Below are 25,563 nucleotides of genomic sequence, written 5' to 3'. Positions count from 1 at the left end.
TTCAGAGGTGCTTCAAGATCCTTCAGTACTTCAAACATAAAATCAGCATTTAGTCCCTATGAGTATACATACAGACAATTTAACTTAAAATTCATAGTTGCTAATTTCTATCACAGGCCTCTTGTGTGCTTTTTACTTTAGACACATTATCTCTAAGCTGTATAGCATTCAGGAGGATAAACATTATTTTCCCCAGATATCCTTTCAGATAAAGAAACTGCCTCAACATGGTTAGACAGATCATCCACCACACACAGCTAGTCAATCTAGTCAGTTTGATTTCAAAGCCATGCTTTTTCTACGACATCTTGTTACCTCAGTATTAACCTCAGTATTAATCCATGCAAGCTGCTTAAACACACACACAGATTATCTAACAGTTGTTCCTTTCACATCAGATTACAGGACAGAACATACAGCTCCTGTCACAGCCTAGGGCAGACACTTTCAGGCCACTGCTGGGGCCAAGACTTGGAGACACTAGACAATGATGGAAACCAAGAGCCCAAAGCCGGCTGTTGCAAGAATTCAGTCTGGGGTTCCAGCCAGTAGGTAAAGCCAGGAGTCATAAGGGAGCCTGCCAAGATCAGAGATCCAAGCTAGCAGTCAGAGTTGGAAGGGGCAGGCAAAGCCCAGCAGAAGGCACTCCAGGGGACTCAGGACTTCCTCTCTGTTTCCTCTTGATGATAAATTCCTGGTCAGGGGGGCCTTCAAGGGGCCTCAGGGGAGGAGGCAGGTGAAAAACCCCAGACCTGCCAGAGCTACTGCTGAACGTTAGAAACCAGGATCAGAAAGGCCCGTAGCAGAAGTTTGTGGATCAGTAGGATGTACATAGTGTCCCAGGCGGCTGGGGTAAACTGGGGGGGAAGTGAAAGAACACTAGAAGGAACCAGGAGTCAGGACATCTGGATTAGCTGTCCCAGTGTGGTCCCTATCTGGCTGTAAAACTGCATGCAGTCTCTTCTTCTTAAAATGAGGGAGTCAGGTCCACTAAGACTCAAAGCCTGCCCTAGGCAATTCGTGGGGGCTGGTGAGGGAGGAGCAAACAGGTCCTGCCTTTCCCGTAGTCCCCCTTTTTCTCTTCTGAGTACTCTTCCAAGACTAATGCTTTACCCAGGATAACAGACATTTATGTTTCCACTCAGTTCAGGGCCCTGTAGACGGTGCTGGTAGAGACAAAGCTGAGTAAAACCCGGTCCCAGCATCATGAATTCCCAGATTCTAGCTCAGTGGGGAATGAATAATTCCAGCAGCTGTAGTTGTTCCAGATTCCTCTCAGATTCACCAAGGCTCAAAATTCTGACGCACACCTGAGGAAGAAAGGAGAAGGCGGCAAGGAAACCTCCCCAGTACGGCAGTCGAGCCTTTCGTGCCCCAGAGATCAACTGACCTGTCACCTGGTAGATAATATTCTGGTTCACAGCAGACTCCCTGTGACTGAGTGTTTCATGTGGCCAATCGGGCCTGTGTTTTATGCTGTACTGAAGATCGGGGCATCTGCTCTGCCCTTCGGGAAGTGCTGCCGGCCTCCTGATAGGAGTTGCTCAAGGCCTTTTCCCCGCAGCTAAGGAGAGAAAGGAAGTTGAAATCACTGCTTCACAAATTACAACACATGCTTATACTCTAGGGTATGAGGTTATATAACAGAAGAAGATTTTTTTGTGTTCGTAGTGTTTTTCCCCCTGGCATTTAAAAGCACACTTAAAATATACTACAGGTACAATGAGACATGGCAACAATACATTTGGAAACTAATTTTTAAAAAAAATCTATGTGAAGTGTAGCCATATTGCTTCAAATTAAAACCATATAAGCTCCTTTCTGGTAAGGGTACCCTTTGGTACCGTTTTTTTCCCTCTTATCACCAATTTATCTTGAATCTATCAGTATGCTTTTTCACTGCTTTCCTAAACTTGATCTGGTAATGAAGTAATTAGTGGGCATTTGATCTTCTATCTACATTTCCACATTTCAGCTTTAAAAATATTTGCAAGGCTGCATTTTAAAATTGATCCTTTGGCCTGTCTATGGTCCAGGAGAGCTGTGCATTCTGAAATTTGTATACTGGAAATTTATGTTCATAGTCACCTAAAATATACATACATTCATATATATATGTAGGTTTTGTTAAATGGCTCCATGAATAGGGAGAAAATAACTGCTAATATTAGATTAAATTTTTATTCTGTCTTAAAAGATGAAAAGACAGAGTAAGAAAATTGTCTTTGCAATGAGGAGGTTAGAAACCAGGGAGGTGATGTCCTAATGAGCTGAGGACAGAAATTATATCACATTTGCCTTCCTGTCTCAAGTTCTTCTTAATACCTTGGCAAGTAGATATTTAGGAATTGCTGAATTAATGTTTGATGTGGGAAGATCGTTAAAAAGATAGTGACTAAAACATGGAGACACTAAGGTCATCTTTTGTTAAAGGGAAATTTGAGGACAGGCTATTTAGCAAGTTTTCTTTTGTACTTAATAGCTAAATATTTTGACTGATTGATTGGGACATAAATTCTAATACATCTTTGGTAACCAGGTCAGCCTGTTGTTCTGCTTAAGGTAGAGAAGCAGAAATGCAAAGTGTGACTGACTTATTAATAAGCCGGCAACAGGGAAAAGAAACTGGCTTCTGGAATAAGTTGAGAAGGGAAGAGCTGGAAGGCATCCTAGATTTCATCAGTTCCAACCACTGCTAACCATTTAGCTCCTCTGCAGGCAGAATTTCCTTGTTCATCCAGTTCCTCTGTTGCTTCAGTGCTGCGGGCCTGACCTGAGAGAAAGTAGGTGGGAGCTCGCTCTCTCCACGTAAAACAAGGCTAGACAAGCACTTATGACTACAGGCAAGCAGGAACATTTAGAGAGGCCAGGCCCACCCAGGACTAGAAGCAGGGCTGAGTGCTTTAGCTCATGACAAAACATCATTTACTGGCTGCAAGCGTGTAAAGACAAGGCATTACACTGCATCCTCGCTGCAAGCAGCAAATCAGTCCAAGATCAGCAGATTTTCTGAAGCCAGGGAACGGGAGGCGTGTTGTCAACCTCCAAGCTGCTGTCTGCTGAGACTCCGTAGTCTGGGTGGTCACGAAGATGAAGTCTCATCCATCAACTGCTTGACAAGGGCTGTCATCATATCACCGGTCCTACGTGGCCCTCAATGCATGATGTAAGAGACACATTGGACAAGAGCATTTCCTGGGGGAATTCTCCAGGAAGAATTCAGCCAATGGAAAGCAGTCTTTCAAGTGGCCTGATGTCATTGGAAACAAGTAAACACAAATATGTGTGTGCCTATGTGAGTGTACACATCCCCAAGATGCTGCACTTTCCTGGAAACAAAGAATGAGAGAGCAAAAAGCTTCACAAGCATCCCTTTAGGATCCTTTTTCTCATTTATTTTTAAAGTCCCTCGGCACCATGCTGAGAAGGGAAGCCAGGGAGGAGCTCACCCAGACGACAAGGCTTTTCAATGAGGGTTTGGTGTCTGGGGATTTGCCAAGAGGTTAAAACCCAGTGTCTGTGGAAGTCCCCGGCACCCAAAATATCTTGGCCCTTTTGTGTTCAGTAATGCCAGGGAGTTTTCAACCATTCCATGAGGGACCCAGGGGCTCCCCCTAAAACTCCTACTGTGACCCGAATGTACTCTTTTCTTAGCACACAAACAAGCCGGCTCTTGACTTTCTCTGACTGTCAGGGATCTCTGCCACTTTACAGCCGTTTGGGGCACTTTCCCTCACCTAACAGAGGAGAGCATGGCCCAGGAAAAATGAGATTAAGGAAAAGGACAAAGAAAGAAGCAATGGGCCTTCCATGTCCATTGATGAATTCATTCATTCATCTAACAAATGCTTATGGAACACTTGCCATTTTCCAAAGCCTTTGCTAGAGGCTTAGATACAGCCTCTGAATAAGAAACAGCCTCACTTTTGAGGAGTAGAAATTGTCTAGAGGGGCAAACAAAAAGCTAGTAACATAACATGACAATTATATTGATGTGCATATAGCCTGGAGTCTTATAAGAACATAGAGGAGGGCAGCAAACCTAGACTGAAGGCATCATCTAGACAGACAGGTGCTCTTATTTTCTGAATCCAATGAGGTGAGTCACTCACAACAGAAATGTGAAGAAATACCCCATAGAAGGAATAAAAGGACTGACTGGTGGTACAAGAAGTTTGGCTGATTGATTTTGGTGGCAACAGTCTGCAAGGTTGTAGCACTCAGCTGCCTGGATGTAAAAGCAGACAGTGGACTGTAATTTCTTTACTTAACTATAGTTGATTTACAATATTATGTTAGTTTCAGGCATACAGCTTCAGATTATTTTCCATTATAGGTTATTACAAGATATTCAGTATAGCTCCCTGTGCTATACAGTGAATGAATCCTTGTTGTTTATTTTATATATAGTGGTGTGTATCTGTTAATCCCATTATCCTAATTCATCCTTCCCCTGCTTTCCCCTTTGGTAGCCATAAGTTTGTTTTCTATGTCTGTGAGTCTGTTTCTGTTTTGTAAATCAGTTGATTTGTATTATTTTTTTAAGAGTCCACATGTAAGTGATACCATATGATATTTGTCTTTCTCTGTCTGACTTACTTCACTTAGTATGATTATCTCTAAATCCATCCATGTTGCTGCAAAAGGAAATATTTCATTATTTTTTATGGTTGAGTAATACCAATGAATCATAATTTAGATGCAAGTTTTGTTGGGCAAGTGCAGAAAAAGGACTTGTTTGGAAAGGGAATTTGGTGCTTGTTGAGAGAACAGTTCGGATAACTAACCAGAGGTTTGAAATTGGGCAGAGAAAGGAAAAGAGACTGTGAGGAAGCTGAAAGCCAAGGACCTGGAGGTCTGGAGGCTGTCAGTGGGCACATATATTAGATATTAGCATATGAGAGGGCTGAGGATGGGAGACTCATTCATTCATTCATCAGGTATCTATTGAGTGCTTTCAACATGTGCGGTAGTGTTGCAGTGCTGGGGGGACATCCTGAACAATTCTAATTGGCAGAAGACAGTAAATAACAAGAATAATAAATATGTAGATTATGTAATATGTTAGAAAGTAGTAAGCACTATGGTGGGATGGGGATGGAGAGAATAGAAGAGAATAAGAAAAATTTGAAATTCTGGTGGAAGAGTGTGATTTTAAGTGGGGTTGTCATCATAACCCTGGCTGAGAGAGTAGCATTTGAACAAAGACACGAAGGGAGAGAGGGATTGAGCCATGCTGACATGTGAATTAACATATTCCAGGTAGGGAGTTCAGCCACTTCAAAGCCTAGAAATGTGAGAATGCCTGGCGTTCTCATGAAATAGAGAGGAGGTGGGTGGAGAGGAGTGGGCAAGGGGAAGAAGTAGGAAATGAGGCAGAGAGATAACTGGGACCAAATGTGGAGGCCTTGAAGACCCTGGTAGAGACTTCGGCTTTTCCTTCGAGTGAGGTGGAAAGCCATTGCAGGATTTTGAGCAGAGAAGTGACGTGATAGCTATGGCTGCTGTGCTGAAAATAGCCTTAAGGAGGGTCCAGAGTAGAAGCAGGGAGACCAGTTAAGAGGCTAGTGCATTAGTCCAAATGAGATGTGCAAAGTTGGACTTTGATCAGGGTGGTGGCAGCAGAGGTGGTAAGAAGCATTTGGAATCTGGATGTATTTTAAGAGTAGAGCCAATAGGATTTCATGACAGCTTGGATGTGGGTGGTGAGCTAGAGTCAGGTATGACTCTAGGGTTTTTGGTCCAAGCAAAAAGAAAGATGAAGTTGCCACTGTCTGAACTGGGTGAGAATGTCAGAACAGATTGAGGGAGGAGACTAGGAGTTAAATTTCGGGTGCATTGGGATCAGAAAGTGGGATATTGGTGTTTAAAATTTCTGAAATGGAACCATCTTGAATGATCATAAGACCCAGGGTGTGACCTGGGGATGGGTGTCTGAAAGTGGAATAAAGTGAAGTTGTTATGATTAAAGAATTCAGATCTGGAGATTGAAAGGTTAATGAAATCTCCTAGGAGGTCCAGGCAGGAGAATAAGAAGCAAGGTCAGGTTGCTCTCGCCCTCATGATACAAAATTTGAACATAAATAATTACAGGTCACACAAATATTAGTTTTAGGCATCCAGAACTTGAATTAGGTTAAGATTTTGAACTTAATACATTAAAAATAAGCAAAATGATCGCATTTGCTGAAACACCCCAGACAACAAGACAACACTGAAATAAAAACTGTTTGATACATATCTAGATGAGTTAGATTTATAATTCCATTGTAGCATGGATCAAAAACAGTGGATTGGAAAAGAAATTCAATAAATTTCACAATTTAATCTTGTTTTATTAAAAAGCTTTTTGGAAAGACATTCTTATTTGCTTTTAGATATGTTTAAAGCTCAAGGATACCATTTGTATCAACTCATGTAGCATTTTAGAAAGCATGGCCCTGTGACATTTTAGGAAAGTTTTCTTATAGTCCCAACAAGCCAAGAGGTACCCTCAGCCCCATTCTCAGGTCATGCTTGCAAACTCCGTCCTTAGCATCATTAAGAAGAAACAGCAGGATGACCAGTTAGTCCTCCATAACTCCAAGTGTAATAAACTTCCATGTTCAGAAACTCGTCTTTGATGAAAAATTTTAAAATGTCATACTGTGAGCTGGTAGATGTCACTTATGCATCTGAATTCATTAAAGGCTGTTGAAATGATAAGCCAGGTTTACACAGAATCTGCAGATGTAAATGGATATTTATCTCTATGTATTGAGAACTTACTTGAGAAGAAAAAAATCAAGAAAGCTCTTACCTGACATTGCTAATCAATAAATGAAGGGAAAAGATACTGAGATAGATACATAATCCTTTTTCAAAACAATCTCACCTTGTTTCTGACTGCCAGTAACCCAGCCTGTGCTTTTTATCTCTTCGTAAATGAAACACAAGTAATATAGATGGGACGGGCTATTTATAAGTATATGGTATTTAAATCTTCTTGCTTTGTAGAAATTATGTTTGTGGTTGATTAAAATATTCAGCATATGCAGGCTTCATCTTTTAGTTCAATAGAAAAATATAAATGACATTGGAGGTTGAATTCCGATCAAAGTAACAAAGACATCCTCTAGACTTACGTAAGTCACCTGCTGAATTGGAGATGATTCACCTTTCAGTGACTTCACAGGTGTTAACTTGGCCAAACAAAATAGGTAAATCATCTTCCATTCATTTTTTTCCTGAGGCAAGTTTTCAGTAAAATTGTTTAGGAAGAATATCAAAAACATATATATATGTCCATTTGAAAAATGAATTTGCATCAACTTCTGAGATATTAAGACTATGTAATGTACATTTTTGTCCAAAAAAAAAAAAAACTAAATTGAGTTCCTCCTAACTAAATCAAGAGGGGGAGAAATTCTAAATCAGGATTCATGCAGCACTAAAGTACACAAAGAAGACCTGATTGTACAGTGGTGTTCAAATAAAATGGATCCAGAGAAGAATTAAGAAAGAAACCTACCCATTAGTGATTTAGACAACACAGATCTGTGACTGAAACCTGGCACTTGCTTGGGGAGAACCTCGTCCTCAGGTAATTGTGGCTCATGCAGGGAGCTTATGAGAGGCCCTCGGGAAGATCAGCCTCAGTCATGGGTCTTGCAGGAGCCCACCCAGGGTTGTCCCACTGTCTCCGCTTCTGACTGCACCAAGCGGCCAGTCCCGGTCAGTGGGGCTGTCTTTTCAAATCATTGTCAGCACTGATCTCTCTAATGTGTTAACTTTTCTTAACAAATACTTTGTTCTTTTGATAGTCAACATTCACCACATAGTCCCCTTTCTTATGGGAAGAGACAAAGAAACTAGGGAAGGTTACTCTCTTGAAGTCCACGGTTTAAAGACATGATGACTGAGGATGCAAGCCTGAATGAAGAATAGGTAGACTAGGGCTAACTCTCAAGTGTGGCTACAGAAGTCTTAAGGTGAACAATAGGAATTTGTTCTTTATACACATAGCTCTCTTGCTCAGTGATGAAGTTGGTATTTTAGCAAAATAAGTGTGAAAGTAATGCATGGAATGTATTAGGATGGGGAAAACCTGGTGTTACAGAGAGCTGAAGGTTATTTCAAAAAATCTGGAAATTAGTATTTTTGCATTGCCTTAGAGTTTCCAAAGAGTTTTGGAACACACCTCATTTGACCTTCACAATACTCTGTGGGTGGACACTAAAGAGGATGTATCTTCATTTCACAAATGACAAAACAGGAACCTAGACTAGTTAAATGACTCAATGAAAGTCACTGAGCTGCGATGGGCTGAGCCAAGATTCCCATCTGTCACATCCGACTCCAGTTCCATTGCTCCTAACGTGACTGTATCCTGGGTAAATGTGGCAGCAGAAATGGAGAGTGAGGGACAGCCCAGTGAGATTGTGAAATAGCAGGTGAAAGAAACTGGCAATTGACTAGGTAGAGCTAATAAAGAAACAGGGAAAGGAAAAGGTGATTCTCCAGTTTCTAAAGCCTGGAAGATGGTGAGATTAGTACCATCAGCTATGTTGGCAACATGCTTACTACAGGCCAGACCCTGTGCCACATACTTTCTATACTGCATCATTGAATCCTCACAACTCTTTGGTTTTATGATCATCCCCATTTACAAAGGGAATACATGAAAGTTGTTCTTTCTTTTAAAGGCAGAAAGAAAAAAAAAAAAATCAAGGTTTCTGCTCATAGACTAGGTAAAGCTCAACTGGACTCACTAGCCCACAGTGACCATACTTGGGCCTGAGTCCCGGGCAGTGGTTTGGTATTCCTGTGTGTGTGTGGACATAATTATGGTGCCAGCTACAAAGTGAACAAACTGGGCCGATGGTGGTTGTGATGGTTCTAAGTCCAGCACTGCCCAACTGTTTGTTTAATGCCCCCCAGCTACCTTAGGACTTTAGACTAGGCTGTTCTAAGTAGGTGGTTTTGCCTTGGCTCTGGCCTTCAAGGTGGTCAGCCAGGTAATCCAGGTCCATAGATAGTTATTATTTAAAAATAAAAGTATAATTATCAAATGACTAATAGTATAAATATTGCATTTGTGTAGAATATCCTATTTAGACTAAAACTCTTTAGTACAATTACATTCCTTCTTAATTGATACTAGTTACTTTTCTTCTTAATTGTTATCGGTCACTATCCAAGATAAGCGTGGTTTTCCCTGTAGGTTAACTAATTCATGTATTTCTACCTTGTCCTGAGCGTCTGTTGGTGCCCAGGGTTTGTCTCAGACCCTGATTGTTTACATTTCCCTCTCATCTTTAATGTGCTCTGTAACCTCATTTGAAATCACTGGAGAAAAGACCTTTCCCAAATTTCTTGGTTTCAACCCCTGCTTTCTCTTTCTCTCTTGGTCAGAAACAGAAAAAGAACTTATGTGTCAAATAAAGCAAATAGTGAATGAAAAATCCCCAAGCTTTTCCCAAATGGTAGTTTACCTTACAGCTCATTTTTAAAGGCTCCAAGCTGTATCTCTTTAGGTATCTACCTGCTAGTTATTGTTCACTAGGCTGCATAGAGCAATCTCTTAGCAACCATAAACTTCATGGAAAAATCCTAACTCTTCTCTGATACCACCTGTTTTTAGGAAGTTGGCCTTCTTTTAAAAGCCTTGGAGTTACACAAGCAAGAAATGCCAGGATTTAGTTCTTTTTGAAAATAAATGTAAATAAAATAAATCATAAGAGTTTCACAGGGTATAAAGTTTTTTCTTCCCAGTGGCCTTTTACTCTGAGGTTGCTTTGGAGATTAGGCTGGTGGGGAAGCTCTATCCACTCCCAGGGCAAAGGTCATGACAATAGGTGTCTTCTTCCCTGGTTTCCTATAGGATTGTGAAGATGTCCAGTCCCAATCTGAACATTGTGACCTTACTGGGCAGTTGTCTGACTTACAGTAGCGCTTACCTCTTTGGGATTCGAGATCAAGGTGCTTTAGCTGGAAGCTCAATGGAAACTCTCATTCAGGTAGGTGAAGTCTTCAATTTTGTTTTGAATATAGTGCCAAAGTTTTGATAATTTTTAAAATCATCTGCTCCTGTGGGCGGTGGTTACCCTTATCCTTGGTGTGGGCACTTTCAGAGGTGATCCCTGGAACGCTGAGTCAGTGAGGTCCACTTTCTGCCCTAGGCCCTCTGTGGACTGAGGCTCTGCAGATGAGAATGTGTGGAGAACCACAAAGGTTCCTCTTATGCCTCTTGCTTCTGTCCCTTCTCACCTGTAGATAAGACTGTCCATGCTGTGCATTGGGACCTCCCTTGTGTTTGGTCCCATTCTGGGGAAGAGCTGGCGACTCTACAGGGTGTTTACCCAGAGGGTTCCGGACAAGAGAGTGGTGAGTAGGCAACACTGTTTGATTGTAGACAGCAGCTCCACTATTGATTAAAAGCTAGAGAAGCTTGTGCCAGATTCCTGAGCCTGGCCCTTTTATGTCGATCTGAAGTTCCTGCTTCAAACCTTGGAGTCATGTACCCTCATAAATTCCAAGGCTGGAAGGCTGTGTCGATGCTATTGGGATATAGATTTTTAAACAAAGGTTCTGCTTCATATGCACCCCAGGCCCTGGTACTGCTCTGGGGGAATGTGTGAGCTGGCCATTATCTGGCACCAGTATGAGGGAGAGCAAGATGCCCAGAGAGGCTGTTGCTTGGCACAGATGTGAGCTGAAAGTGGACAGAGGGAGAGTGGTTACAGAGAAGCTGTAGCTAGTTAGCAGTTTCTTCCCTCTTTGGAGCCCAGTTCTTTTCCGTATAAGAAGCCATTCTCTGCACCAAGAAGGATGAGCCTGGAGCAGTGAGCAAGGAAGAGCACATCCATGGATTAGACGGAATCAGCCCTCTAAGCTATGTGGCAGCCAGATACCTGCATGTCCCTGACATCAAGTGTCATCCTAACCACATTCCCCCACTTTATCAGGTTTCCTAGCAAAGCTGCCCAAACCTCAAGCCTGATCATCAAACCCTTTGTCAATATAGGCCCTGCCCAGACCCAGTATATCACTCAGTTAGAGTTTACTTTTCTGGAATGATGAGACTTTTTTTTTTAGCAAACATTGTTGAATTGTGGTGAATATTTTACAAAAGCTCTGCTTTGAGTAACCATACATATGAAAAAGATTGTATAAAGGACAGTAAGTTCATCCATTCCTCTAGACCACTGGTTCCTTTTTTCAAAAATAGCTTTATTGAGATATAATTGATATGCAGTGAACTGCACATATTTAAAGTGTATGATTTGCTGTTTTGACATATCTATATGACCATGAAACATGAGGTATAATCTGCAAGTTTCCTCATACAACTTTGTCATCTCCCTCTCCTGTGCAATTCTTACATCCCCTGTCCCTGTCCCCAGGCAAGCATTGATCTGCTTTCTGTCCCTATAGATTAGTTTGCATTTTCCATAATTTTATATAAATGGAATTATACAGCATATATTCTTTTTTATCTGTCTTCTACTTGGCAAAATTATTTGGAGATTCATCCATGTTGTTGCTTGCATCAGTGGTTCTTTCCTCATTATTGCTGTGATATTCCAGTGTGTAGAGTAACTAGTTTGTTTATCCATTCACCTGTTGATGGGTGTCTGGGTTTGTTTCCAGTTTGGGGATATTAATAATAAAACTGCTGTGAACACTAGTATACAAGTCTTTGTGTAAACATATGCTCCTTTCTCTTGGTTAAAAACCTAAGAGTAGTTGGATCATATTAAGTAAATGTATAGCATTTTAAGAAAATGCCTGTTTTCGAAAGTGATTGTACCATTTTACATTCCCACCCACAGTATATGAGAGTCCCTTTCTTCCATATCCTCCCAACATTTGACTTGATTGATCTTTTTCACATTTGTCATCCTAATAGGTGTGTGTAGTAGTATCTCATTGTGTTTTAATTTGCATTTCCCTGATGCAATGTTGAGCATCTTTTTATATGCTTATTTGTCATCCATATATTTTCTTTGATAAAGTATCTGCTCAAATCTCTCACCTATTTTTTTTAATTTAGTTGTTTGTTTTCTGTTATTGAGTTATTGGATACAGTCCTTTATCAAATACATGAATTGCAAAAATTTTGTTCCTGTTTGTGACTTTTCATTCACTTAAGAATGTCTTTCAAAAAGAATATGTTTCTAATTTTGATGAAGTCCAATTGACTACTTTGATCTTTTATAGATTATATTTTTGGTGTCAGATCTAAGAATCTTTCACCTAACCCAGGGCCCCAAAAGTTCTTCTCCCGTGTTTACTTCCAGAAGTTTTAAGAGTTTTTGTTTTTACATTTAAGTCTGTGATCCATTTTGATTTAATTTTGAAATATGATGTGATCTGTAGGTTGAAATTTATTTTTTTTATATATGGATATCTAATTGTTCCAGCACCATTTGTTGAAAAGACTGTCGTTTCTTCACTGAGTTACCTTTCCACCTTTATTGAAAGTCATTTGCTCGTAGATGTGTGGATCTGTTACTGGACTCTGTCTCATTGATGTAGTTTATTTTGACACCAACACTGTATTATGGTAGCTTTATACTAAATCTTCATTTCAGGAATGTTAGTTCTTCTCTTTCAATGTTGTTTTAGCTATTCTAGGTCTGTGGAATTTCCATATGAAGTTTTGAATCAGTTTGCCAATTTCTTCAAATTTTTTGCTGAGATTTTGATGGAGATTGTGTTGAATTTATAGATCAAATTGTGGAGAATTGACTTTTTAATAATGTTATGTCTTTCAGCCCAAAAACACAGTATATATTTCTTCATTTATTTAGGTCTTTTCTAATTTCTCTCAGCAATTTTTTTTGTAGTTTTCAGTGGAAGTCTTTCATTTCTTTTATCAAATTTATTCCTAAGTATTTTATATTTTAATGATATTATATATGTTACTGTTCTATTTTACTTTCTAATTTTTATTGCTAATAAATAGAAATATAGTTAATTTTTGTATGCTGATCTTACATGCTACACCCTTGCTAATCTGCTTATTAGTTCTAGTAGCTTTTTTGTAGTTTCCATCAGATATTCTACATAGATGATCATCTTCTGTAAAAGATGGTTTCTTTCCAGTCTCTTCTGTGATGGCACTGGCTAGAAACACCACTATGATGTTCAGTAGGAGTGCTGAGAGCAGACATTTTTGAGTTTTTCTTGATCACGTGGGGAAAACATTAAGTCTTGATCAAAACTAAGTATGATTTTATCTGTAATTTTATTACAGATGCCCTTTATCTAGTTAGGGGAATTCTCTTCCATTCCTATTTTGCTGAGAATTTCTATAAAGAATTAATGTTGGGTTTTGTCAAATGTGTTTTCTATTAATGTGTGTCTATTAAGCATATGATTTTTCTTTTTTAGTTTACTCATACAGTATATTACATTAAATGATCTTAGGATCTCAAACCAACTTTGCATTCCTGAGACAAACTCTATTTGATCATGATGTATTATCCTTGTCTTATATTGTTGGATTCATTCTCATAATATGTTGTTTGTAATGTTTGTATTCATGTTTTTAAGGGATGTTGCTCTGTAGCTTTCTTTTCTTCTAAAATCTTTTTCTGGTTTTTGTAACAGAATAATGCCAGCCTTGTAGAATGAATTGGGAAATATTTCCTCTTCTTCAACTTCTGGAAGAGTTTGTGTATAATTGTATAACTGACAGTCACATATAGCATAAGTACTTTACAATAGGATACTTCCATTTCCCTACTTTCCAATCTTCGTGTTGTTTTTACTTTTATATGCATTATAAGCCCCACGCAATTGTTATTATTTTTTGTTTAGACAGTTACCTTTTAAAATATTTAAATAAAAAAAATCAGTCATATATTTTTCCATGAAGTTAAACATTTCCAGAGCTCTTAATTTCCTTGTATAGATCCATATTTTCATCTGGTATCATTTTCGTTTTGCTTCTAGGATATCTAACATTCTCATGCAGGTGTGCTAATGCTGAATTCTTTTGGTTTTTGTTTATCTGAAAAAAGTCTTTATTTCACTTTTGTTTTTGTTTTGTTTTGTTTTTAATTTTTTATTTTTAATTTTGGAGGGGGTAATTAGGTTTATTTATTTATTTTAATGGAGGTACTGGGGATTGAACCCAAGGCCTCGTGGGTGCTAAGCATGTGCTCTACCACTGAGCTATACCCTTCCCTTCTTCACTTTTCTTTTTGAAAAATATTTTTTTTAGATACAGAATTCTAGATTGAAGAAGTTTTTTTCTTTAGTACTTTGAAGATTCCCTTCCACTGTTTTCTCATGTGGCCTTCTATCTGGTGAAAAATCTGATGTCTTCCTTATATTTGTTCCTCTATACATGATATGTCACTTTTTGCTGGTTGATTTGAAGATATTCACCTTATCACTGGCTTGGAGTAGTTTGATTAAGCAATTGATTTGTTTTTATCTTACAAACATGATGAATCATGTAACTAGTTGTGCTTCCTTCTTTTCATTGGTTGTCAAAAATGCAGGTCCACAATTCTGCCCTAGTTCTTGAATGCTGTGTGCTCTCCTCACCTGAGTATTCATCCTAATTCTCCTTATTGTCTCTTTACCTTAATATTTTTCAATTTTTCATCCTGTTGCTATATGTATATTTTCTTAATTTTATTTTTGTAACCACAAAAATAACACATTCTCTTTGTATTAAGTCAAATGATTCACATATGTATAGAGAAAATGCTAGTAATCTCTCTTTCACCACCCTTATCTCTCAATCCCACCCTCCAGGTTAATGGCTGTTAACAGTTTATGTGAAAACTTCCACATCTTCTATGTGCTCATATGAACATATCTAGAAATAACAGTGTATTTATTTTATAAGATCCCTTGACTATTCTGTGGGAAAAGCAAGGATATGGAAAAGATAAATGAATGAAAATGTTTAATGATGATATAGACATAGAAATCCTTGCACATATTTACTGTCTGTTTCATCTTTGATGGCTGCATTTGAAGCCCCTTTGGAAGTCTGACCTAGGAGCCTTTAGCTCAGAGCACATAGGACACTCGAGCCCTAGTGTTGCATAGCCAGTGAGCAAAGGAAAATTACAGCCTTGACTCTTTTGCAGATCATCAAAGACCTACAGCTCCTGGGGTTGGTGGCAGCCCTGGTGATAGCTGATGTGATCCTGCTCATGACATGGGTGCTGACTGACCCCATCCAGTGCCTCCAGATTCTCAGTGTCAGTATGACGGTGAGGAGCCCAATCCCTGGAGAATCTAGTTCCTGAACTGGAGGGACTGGCTTCTGTGGGTTCACGGGGGACATTCTCCCTGTAGCGTTTACCATGTGGGCATCCTCCCAGCAAGAAGATAAATGACCCAGAGAAGATGGAGAGTCAGGAGCTGTGGCTGTGGTGAATGCCTGCCCCTTGTCTGCAGGGTGTGCTGCCACACCCACTTCTCCTCCCACCCCAAGTGTTTTCCAGCCGCATCCACTGAGATGTCAGCACTCTGGAATCTGCCTGGCAGTAGTGTCTGCTCCCACAGTATCAATAATGAAAACTTTCAGCTACACAGAGTTGCCTTACCTTAATTGTTGAAAAATAAAGGTAGTATTTTGAGGTGTTCTTTGGAGTCAGTCAACCCCAGTTCAAATCCCAGCTCTACCATTTAGCAGCCATGTGACTGTGGGAAAGTTGTTTAACCTCTATAAGTCTTTATTTCCTCATAGGTAAAAATGGAGATAATAATATACCTATTTCATAGGGCTGTGGTGAAGATTAAGTGAAACAATGCAGAAAAAGGACTCAGCTGTGCCCAGTATACAGTGTTCAGTTAATGGGAAGTATTATGTCTCTAGCCTCATAAAGGGCCTGAGGAATACAGTGGAATCTTGACAGTGCAGATTGAATATTTAAGGTTTTCGCTGTTAACAAATAGCAGGGACAGGATGTGAAATAACTTGTAATTATGCTGATGCGCTAATTTGAATCACTGTAGTAGCAAAGCACGTAACAGGGGTAATTCCTGCTGGCACCCAGCATCCACATGTCAGCCCAACTGTATCGTCTTTTCCTCCAGTTCATAGTAACCCTCTTTAGATTCTAATGGACTCACCCAAATGTTACAGATTTTACATATTAAGGGAGAAATTATATGCTGTAGGGGAATTCACGATCCAGAATGTTTACAAAGATCTGCCGTATGTGTATGTTCCTGGTAATTGTGGGTGCCCTCAGTCCTGACTCCGTGTCCCTCCTAGGTGACAGGGAGAGATGTGTCCTGCTCTCTGACCAGCACACACTTCTGTGCTTCCCGGTACTCTGATGTCTGGATTGCTCTCGTTTTGGGATGCAAGGTTGGTAACCATATCTCTTTAGGATACTACTGTCACCAACAAAGTGGATATGAAGAAGAATTTTGGGAATTAACGAGGTGATTTCTGCGAAGAATATTGCAATCAGAGGAGACCTCTGTTGACACATAAATCTCAAAGCCATGACCATTATTATGTCTCTACTTTTTATTTGTTTGGAGGGGTCACTTTATCAACTCTTTGGATTCCCTGATTCAGTCCTCCTCCAAATCATGTGGAATTTACCCACTATTTCTCCCATCTATTGGTCTGATTTTTTTCACTGATTTGGCAATACCAGTTTTCTCCCCAGCTACCTACAAGGGGAATTATGAGGAAACATTTTGTTCTCTTAAGTGCCCATATTACCTCTCTTCTGTTTTTCTTCTAGATTTAGGTCAAGGTATCCTGCTGCCTTCTGGCCATCTAACTTTCTCGCTCTGGTTGGAAGCATGGCTGGCCCAGAGATAGATGGCAACATCCATAGGGTCCTTTGAGTGGTTCCAGCTACCTCACTGTGTCTCCCATTTGCCCTGACTCTCCTGTCATTAGACTCATTTGTCTCTGTTAGATGGCAAAGGAGGATATTTCCAGAGGGCACAGATAAATCTACAGGGCACGAAGGGAGGTCCTCAGAACCAGCTCTCCTGTTAGCTGGTTTTCAGCTTGGAGGGACAGAGAATCTGGCTCTGGGGGGCATGGGGCAGGCCGATTTCAGTGACCAGGACAAGCCCTGCATGGTGGGAGGCTGCCTGTTGACTATCAGGACAGAGAGGCCTGGTTGATTGCTGGCAGAGGAGAAGGAGTTTTTGTAGAAATAAGTGGCCTATAAAGGTAAACTTTTACTCACTTCACTACTCAGAAAGTGTTCAGGCGGTTGCTTCTAAGAAACAGGCCTGAGGATGCACAGAGCTAGGCCAGGGAAACGTTGCTTGTTAACTATGTGCATGTGCTACTTTGATTGAAGTATTTTTAAGAGAAAATGGTAGGAAGTGAACAGCTTTTGATTTCTAGTTTCTTATTAGTGGTTAAGAAGATGAGCTTCACAATATGACAGAACAGGGTTTGAATTCTGACTCAGCCCCTTCCTAGCTGAGTGAACCTCACGTAACCTCTCTGAGCCTCAGTTCCCTCATATGTAAAATAAGGATAATGATAACACCATCTCAGAATGGTTCTGAGTTTTGAAGAGTTAATGTGTGTTGAGTTTTCAACATAGTAAGAGCTTACTAACTGTTAGATATTATTTTGTTATAATTAATCTTCCACTGCCCGGTCCTGAAAGCCCAGTGCCTCGCCCGCTCTTCCAGTCCCTGTAGAAGAGGACGTCCTCCCTGGCACAGGAACTCAGCACGTCCCCCGTAGCAACTCACTCTGCGACTCAACGTGATTTATTTTCTCCATTGCCTTTTATATAATCCCATTTCCATTTTATTTCACTGCAATATCTTTCTGTAGGACAAAGAAAGAAAAGGGGGAAAGAGTGCTGAGTGTCAGGAAACTGACTGAGCCCGATCCCCCGGGCTCCCTATTTGACGAGCCGTTCCTGAGGAGGACCCCACATCTGCACATGAAGTCCCAGGACTGCCCCCCTCAGCCTGCCCCCACCCCTCCCGACAATGCTCAACATTTAGGGCGTGTGACCCACAAGTATCGGATGTGACTCACTCAAACACAAGCCATACATGTACACAGGCTTTATTCATACCTAGTTCCCTTTTGGAAAGAATTTTCATGGAGTTAAAACATTTCAGCAGAATCAGATTTGAACATTTCAAAGTCATAGAATTAATTTTATTCACCTTTAATTAAATCACTAATGTACTGACTCTGCTGAATGCCACCTAAGGACGTCAGTTTTCCAAAAGTCAGCCCCACTGGCCTCCTGATTTGTGTATTTTCTAGTCATCGAAGATATCACAGTGGCCACTTTTGGCCCTCAGGCCCCATTTGGGACACTGAGCATCAGGGCCACCCAGACAGCATCCCTGCTGTGCTGCCTGCTGCCAACTCCTTCACTGTAGGCACAGCCAGTCCTCCAAAAAAGTGTCCTTAGGGCCATCTCTGCAGATGGAGTTGGTCAGATGGTGTGATTTCAGGGTCATTGGCAGGTGCCCTCCTGATACCTGACCTTACTTTTATTATTGATTCTCCCTCTGAATCCCCGTAGTCCCACTCCACCTCATCCCCATGGCATCTTCACATTCTGGGTCATAAACATGGATATTGGTGTGCTTGCCTTAAATCTCCCAACCAGACTGAGCTTCTTAAAAGCTAGAGCCCTGACTTCTACTTGGCAGCACCGTTGCCCTACACCTACCCAAGCACGGTACTTTGCACCTAATCAAGTGGACATATATTGAATCTATATTTTGTGTATTATTGACTAAAGTTTTGATTTCTGTTCATATGCAGCTCCCTCTAGGAGAGGCAGCACTTTAAGACGCTGTGAGTCATTTTCTCCAAAGTACAAATGAGAAATCTGAAAGCAGGTTTACATTCATGACAAAGAGGAAAGAACAGGGCCCTGGGTTCCGGGGGGTGGGGCAAGGAATGACACAGAGAGGGTGAAGGGTATAGTTGGGGCCTTTGCTCCCTGTGCCTGTCCCACAGTCCTGGCTAGGGCCCGGCCTGCCTTTGTTCTCTTTTTTTTTCTGCTCTTCTTCTCCCATAAATACCCACTGGCACAGAGCCACTGCTAGCCTATAGAGATCCTTTGTGTAAATTAGAAAAAGGCATCCCTTCTGGGCAGATGCAGTCTCACAGGTGCAGGGCTTGGCAAGCAGATGGTGCCTTTGGGAAAAATTAGAGAAAAGAACCCCTTCCTCCGGGCGCTGCCCCTGCCACGGCACATGGCTTGACAAGCAGGCCATGGGGCTATTTCAGCTCCCGCATGCCCCTCAGCTTGATGCAGTGCAAAACCACACAGTGGAGGGGAAGGCCCTCACCACCAGCAGCACAGTTGGCCCGCTGCCCTCCTAGTGCCCAGCAGCCTGTCCTCTAGGGCTCCTACGCACCTGTACCATCCTGTCCTGTGCTGCATCCCGGCAGAGTCCTGTCTGATGGTTGATGTGCTGACTTCCGATAAACTAGTTCTCAGAGAAAGAGAGGAAAATAAAATGTACTAAGCACACACGAGGTGTAAGGGGACCACCCTAAGGGTCTTCCCACATGCTATCTTAGTAAATCCTCATAGCAACCCTTCAAGGTAGGTGAATCCCTATTTTACAGATGAGGAAATTGGTCCCAACCTGACTGCTCTTTGACCCCGAGCCTCATATTTCACTTCTCTGAGCCTCTGGTTCTCTCTCCGTCTGCAGGGCCTGCTGCTGCTCTATGGGGCCTACCTGGCTGGCCTGACTGACCACGTCAGCTCTCCTCCTGTGAATCAGTCTTTAACCATCATGGTTGGGGTCAACCTCGTGGTGCTGGCTGCTGGGCTGCTTTTTGTGGTCACCAGATACTTGCACTCCTGGCCCAACCTGGTCTTTGGACTCACATCTGGGGGTATCTTTGTTTGCACGACCGCAATCAACTGCTTCATCTTCATTCCCCAGGTATGTTCAAGGGGGAATTTGGAGGACCAGTCCTCCCCACCATGGCAGAGACTTGGCTAGAATGATAAATTGTTCACGTCGTTTCCTGCTGAGACATTTGGGCACCGCTGATTGGCGAGTCAGAGGAAAGTGCGGTTCCCATCGGGCTGATCCCCTCTGTTCTTCCCTTCTCGATGTCCTGAAGGAGTAACTCTGCTCCCTGTCAGAAAGGAGGGCAGGTCAGAGCCACGGAGCAGTGTCCCCACTTCTGCCCTGGCGGCTTCTCACAGAAACTGCTTTCCCACCCACCTTCCAGTCCGCTTCACACATCCTCAGCCCCCCTTCACCCTGAAAATGTCATTTCTTTTCCTAGCCCGGGAGTGAGGAATCTTTCCTTCTTTCCTGTTTGCGGCTGCATGTTCACAGGGGAAAAGGCGTTTTGACCTTTATGCAATTTAACATGCTTTTTTACCTTTTTATTAGAGAAAAATGTAGAACATTCCTTTTCTTTTCATAATAAGGAAAAATAAAAACTAAATTAAAAATGTGTTTCTTATTATGAGGATTAAGGAAAAAGCAAATGGGAGGAAGACAGAAGGAGAAATTTCCAGACAGCCAAGAGAAAGAAAGGGAGTCAGAGGAAAAGGTGAAGGAATCCACCGGCTCTGAAAGGAAAGTGAGGTTAAATTATTCACGTATGCCCCAGGTACCACTGAACCACACACATTCAAGTCAGTGAACTTGGCATTAGGCACTTTTCCTAGGTTCCTGCTAGCTCTTTTTTTCTTCCCCCATGAGGCCTCCCGTCATCCCACGACTCCCTCAAGACCGCATCCTGACTCCCACTGCATCTTCCAGTTGGCTAAGAATGACTTCTCCATGAGGGAGCTAACCCGTAATTAAAGTTCTGGCTGATGGAGGGTGACAGTGTGTTTATAAAAGGGAAGAGAGCACTTTGGGGCACAACAGTGTGACTCAGGCGTAGGCCCTTTACTCTCCTTCCCTTTCATACATTCTCATCAAAATACTCAAGAGAATGAACAAATATGAAAAAAGCTGTAGAAGCAGCTCTAAAAATCAAGGATGGATATTGCCTCTGTGCCAAAAATGAGAGAACTTTTTGTTGAATCTTAGTATTATCAGAACTGGACTGAAGGAAGCCAGTGAGAGCTGCGTCTTACTTGTCTGGGATGTAGCCGGAAAGGGCTATGAAAAGCCAGGGCTGTTCCTCCCTGGGAGGTAGGGAAAAGAGAGTGGAGAGGAGACTTTTGGGAAGCCCACCCCTTAGGCCCTGGGGTCAACATTATTGATTGATAACCCATCCCCCCATTGCCAAACCCTTTCTTCCTTGTTCACCTCCACTATGTAGGCTGAAAGAGCTAAACACTTGCTCTGCCAGGGGTGACAACTTTGAACACTAAAGGTTTCCTGAGAGGCTTCTGAGAAAGCTTTTGCTTTCCTAAAAAAGCTATAGGTGTGGTTGGCATCATCTCTTCTACCTTCTACTTACCCTGAATGTTTGTGACACCTGGGGCTATGGCAATCATCTTGTGGTGATGAGGGAAAAGCCAAGAAAATGTATTTACTACAGCAGGAAACTATAGCTCTTCCCATGTAAGACTATACATTCAGAAGGAAAGGACCTAAGAAGAGATTCTGTAGTTCACAAGAAGAGGACCACAAATTTCTGATTTAGAGAAGCTGTCTTCCTCTGAAGTAAAATAGATTTTTTTAACTGAAGCATAATCAGTTAAAATGTGTCAATTTCTGGTGTACAGCATAATGTCCCAGTCATGCATATGTATACATATATTCGTTTTCATATTCTTTTTCATTAAAGGTTATTACAAGATACTGAATGTAGTTCCTTGTGCTATACAGTAGAAGTTTGTTCTTTTATCTGTTTTTATACATAGTGGTTAACCTTTGCAAATCTCAAATTCCCAAATGTATCCCTTCCCACTCCCTTTCCCCCAGTAACCATAAAATTATTTACTATGTCTGTTTTGTAGATGAGTTCATAGTGTCCTCTTTTTTCTTTTCTTTTCTTTTTTTTTTTTTTAGATTCCACATATGAGTGATATCATATGGTATTTTTCTTTCTCTTTCTGGCTTACTTCACTTAGAATGACGATCGCCAGGTCCATCCATGTTGCTGCAAATGCCCTTATTTTATTCTTTTTTATTGCTGAGTAGTATTCCATTGTATAAATATACCATATCTTCTTTATCCAGTCATCGATTAATGGACATTTAGGTTGTTTCCATGTCTTGGCTAGTGTATATAGTGTGGCTATGAATATTGGGGTGCATGTATCTTTTTGAATTAAGAGTTCCCTCAGGATATATACTCAGGAATGGGATTGCTGGATCATATAGTAAGTCTATTTTTAGTTTTTTGAGGAATCTCCATACTGATTTCCACAATGGCTGCACCAAACTACGTTCCCACCAACAGTGTGGTAGGGTTTTCCTTTTCTCCACACCTTCTCCAGCGTTTATTGTTTGTGGACTTTTGAATGAAGGCCATTCTGCCTGGTGTGAGGTGATACCTCATTGTAGTTTTGATTTGCATTTCTCTGATAATTAATGATATTGAGCATTTTTTCATGTGCCTATTGGCCATTTGTATGTCTTCACTGGAGAATTGCTTTTTTAGATCTTCTGCCCATTTCTGGATTGGGTGGTTTGTTTTTTTCTTATTAAGTTGTATGAGCTGTTTATATATTCTGGAAATTAAACCTTTGTCAGTCACATCACTTACAAATATTTTCTCCCATTCCATAGGTTGTCATTTTGTTTTGCTTATGGTTTCCTTTGCTGTGCAAAACCTTGTAAGTTTAATAGGTCCCATTTGTTAATGTTTGCTTTTATTTCTATTGCCTGGGTAGACTGCTAAGATTTATGTTAGAGAATGTTTTGCCTATGTTTTCTTCTAGGAGGTTTATTGTGTCTTGTCTTATATTTAAGTCTTTAAGCCATTTTGAGTTTATTTTGTGTATGGTATGAGGGAGTGTTCTAACTTCATTGATTTACATGCTGCTGTCCAGTTTTCCTAACACTACTTGCTGAATAGACTGTCTTTTTTCCATTGCATATTCTTTCCTCCTTTGTTGAAGATTAATTGACCGTAGGTCTGTGGATTTACTTCTGGGCTCTCTGTTCTGTTCCATTGATCCGTATGTCTGTTTTTTATGCCAGTACCATACTGTTTTCATTACTGTAGCTCTGTAGTATTGTCTGAAGTCTGGGAGGGTTATTCCTCCAGCTTCGTTCTTTTTCCTCAGTATTGCTTTGGCAATTCTGGATCTTCTGTGACTCCATTTAAATTTTAGGATTATTTGTTCTAGTTCTGTGAAAAATGTCCTGGGTAATTTGATAGGGATTGCATTAAATCTGTAGATTGCCATGAGCAGTATGGCCATTTTTACAATATTGATTCTTCCAATTCAAGAGCATGGGATATCATTCCATTTCTTAAAGTCATCTTTAATTTCTTTAATCAGTGTTTTGTAGTTCTCCACATATAAGTCTTTCACCTCCTTGGTCAAATTTATTCCTAAATATTTTATTGTTTTGGATGCGATTTTAAATGGGATTGTTTCTTTACTTTCTTTTCCTGCTATTTCGTTGTTAGTGTAAAGAAATGCAACTGATTTCTGTATGTTAATCTTGTATCCTGCTGCCTTGCTGAATTCTTTTATCAGCTCTAGTAGTTTTTGTGTGGAGCTTTTAGGGTTTTCTATATAAAATATCATGTCATCCACATATAGTGACAATTTTACCTCTTCTCTTCCAGTCTGGATCCCTTTTATTTTAGAATAAGTTTTCACAAGATACCTTTTTAGTCTTGTCAATAAAATTCAAAGGATACTGCCTCTCTTCAACTGAAGCAAACCATCATGAAAAGGACATAATCTTAAATCATGAAATATTGAATAAGAATGAAAAATATTATGTTAACTTTAAAATCCCAGCAGAAGCAATGAATAGGCAGTTGGACATGGCAAAATACTGAATTAGTGGATTAATCTAAGGAAATAGAAAACAAGGAAACAAATAAAAAATGAGAGACTAAATAAGAAATATGGAGAACAGATCTAAGGATACAATTTAGAGCTAGTAGGAGTCTCTGAAAGAGGACAAGATAATTTGGGGCAGAATTAATCACCAAGGATCTATTAGAAGAAAGCCTTTCTGATCTAAAACAAGACCTCCATCTGAAAATGGAGTGAATTAGTAAACTTGCATGATGCAGCCCTACTTGGGTCTCTTCTCTCCACACTGGCCTCTGTCCCTCTTGCATCCTAAGCCTCAGATTTCCACTCTTCTCGGTGTTTAAATCCTCAGCCTCTAGGACAGAAGTGACATCTAGGTACACTCCCATCTATACACAGACATAAAATTGCAGGATGAAGTTCAGCCTGGAATCTGACTTGCAGGTTTGAACTACACAACAAGCACTTGGTTTGTTGAAGCGGAGTGGAAATGGAATTAAATGGGGGATGGTACAGGAACTGGGCAGAGGGACAGAGTTGGCCTTTCTCTTTCCTTCTCTCTCCCTCAGCCCTCCTGTCTGTCTTGAGTGTACTTTCTCATATTCTGTCTTTTCTATTTTCTCTCTCATGCTTTTCCTCCTCTTGAACTGACCATGATCTGAAACTAAAAAATATATTTTATAGGCTATTGTATTTTAGGTTTAGGAGCTAAATCTTTTTCAAAGTATAAAAGTAACAGGTTTGTTGGGGTTTGTGTGCCCCTGAATTGATTTTCTCCTCTGGCTGGGTGGCCTTTGGTTAAAGAAGGATGCTCCCAGTGAGACCTGAGACTGGGTATTCCTAGGACAGTGGAATGGCTGAGCATATTTGGAAAAGTGTGTGAGGAGAGCCACATGGGGAGGGAAAGGGACAGGAAGGTGGGCTTCCTTCTTGCTACTGAGCCTTCAGACTGGACTCTGATGGGAGAAATTTATGAAAGCAAAGGCACAGATATCTCAAGGGTAGCCAGGCAGTGCTAGAAAGCTGGGTGAATTGGATGACGTTACTGAAAAAGCAAGCAGACCAAGTAGCATTCTCAGAGGCCCTCAGGAAATGCCTAAGTGTTTATGCCAAACACTGAGGTCATCACCAGCAATGAGCCAACCCCTGCTTTTGTGGTTTGAATGTGACTTATCCTCCCACACATTCTCCTCCTCTGCCTCTGCCTTTGGGAGGCAGGTGGGGTCCTGAAGTCAGACGTTATTTTCTCATCTAAACCCACCAAGTGTTCATCTACTCCTCTGTGAAGGTGCCTGTGACTTTCTGCTCTTCCTTTTAGCTCTCTGTAAATGTCACAGCAACCCTACTAGACAAATGAGCTTTTTCTTTTTTTTTTTTTTTGAAGCCCCAAAGGCAGTCTTAATTTTTTTAAATAGAAGTATTGGGGATTGAACCCAGGACCTCATGCATGCTAAGCACACACTCTACCACTGAGCTATATCCACCCTCTGCCACCAGATGAGCTTTCTAGTATATGTGCTGCTGAATTGAGCACCCCCAGATGAACTTTTTAAAGAAAAGCTTCCTTCATTTGTATATCTGTCAATCCATTTACTAACTGCTGGGAACATGCAGTTAAACACACAGCCCCATTCTCAGTCTACTTGGGAGCGGATGTGAAAGGATTTATAATACATATTATAAAGTGTTTGAGGAAGTCATGTCA

The 25,563-nt window shown here is 40.9% G+C and overlaps 1 protein-coding gene across 2 annotated transcripts in view; it reads left to right on the top strand.

Annotated features, from left to right (window-relative positions):
• Positions 1-25,563, top strand: part of GPR156 (G protein-coupled receptor 156) — a 112,975-nt gene that overhangs the window by 66,457 nt on the left and 20,955 nt on the right. For both annotated transcript variants that reach the window (XR_012507151.1, XM_010970862.3), the window contains exons 4-8: positions 9,863-9,998; positions 10,255-10,365; positions 15,096-15,221; positions 16,232-16,327; positions 19,645-19,881. Coding sequence is in view for 1 of the 2 variants with exons in the window: in XM_010970862.3 (XP_010969164.2) it covers positions 9,863-9,998; positions 10,255-10,365; positions 15,096-15,221; positions 16,232-16,327; positions 19,645-19,881 (706 nt within the window). In the remaining variant the exon portion in view is untranslated. The remainder of the gene's footprint in view (positions 1-9,862; positions 9,999-10,254; positions 10,366-15,095; positions 15,222-16,231; positions 16,328-19,644; positions 19,882-25,563) is intronic.

The sequence above is a fragment of the Camelus bactrianus genome, chromosome 1 (genome assembly GCF_048773025.1).
Source record: "Camelus bactrianus isolate YW-2024 breed Bactrian camel chromosome 1, ASM4877302v1, whole genome shotgun sequence".
Taxonomy (NCBI): Eukaryota; Metazoa; Chordata; class Mammalia; order Artiodactyla; family Camelidae; genus Camelus; species Camelus bactrianus.
The sequence above is the reverse complement of the archived record's forward strand: the minus strand, read 5'-3'. Positions and strand labels throughout refer to the sequence as shown.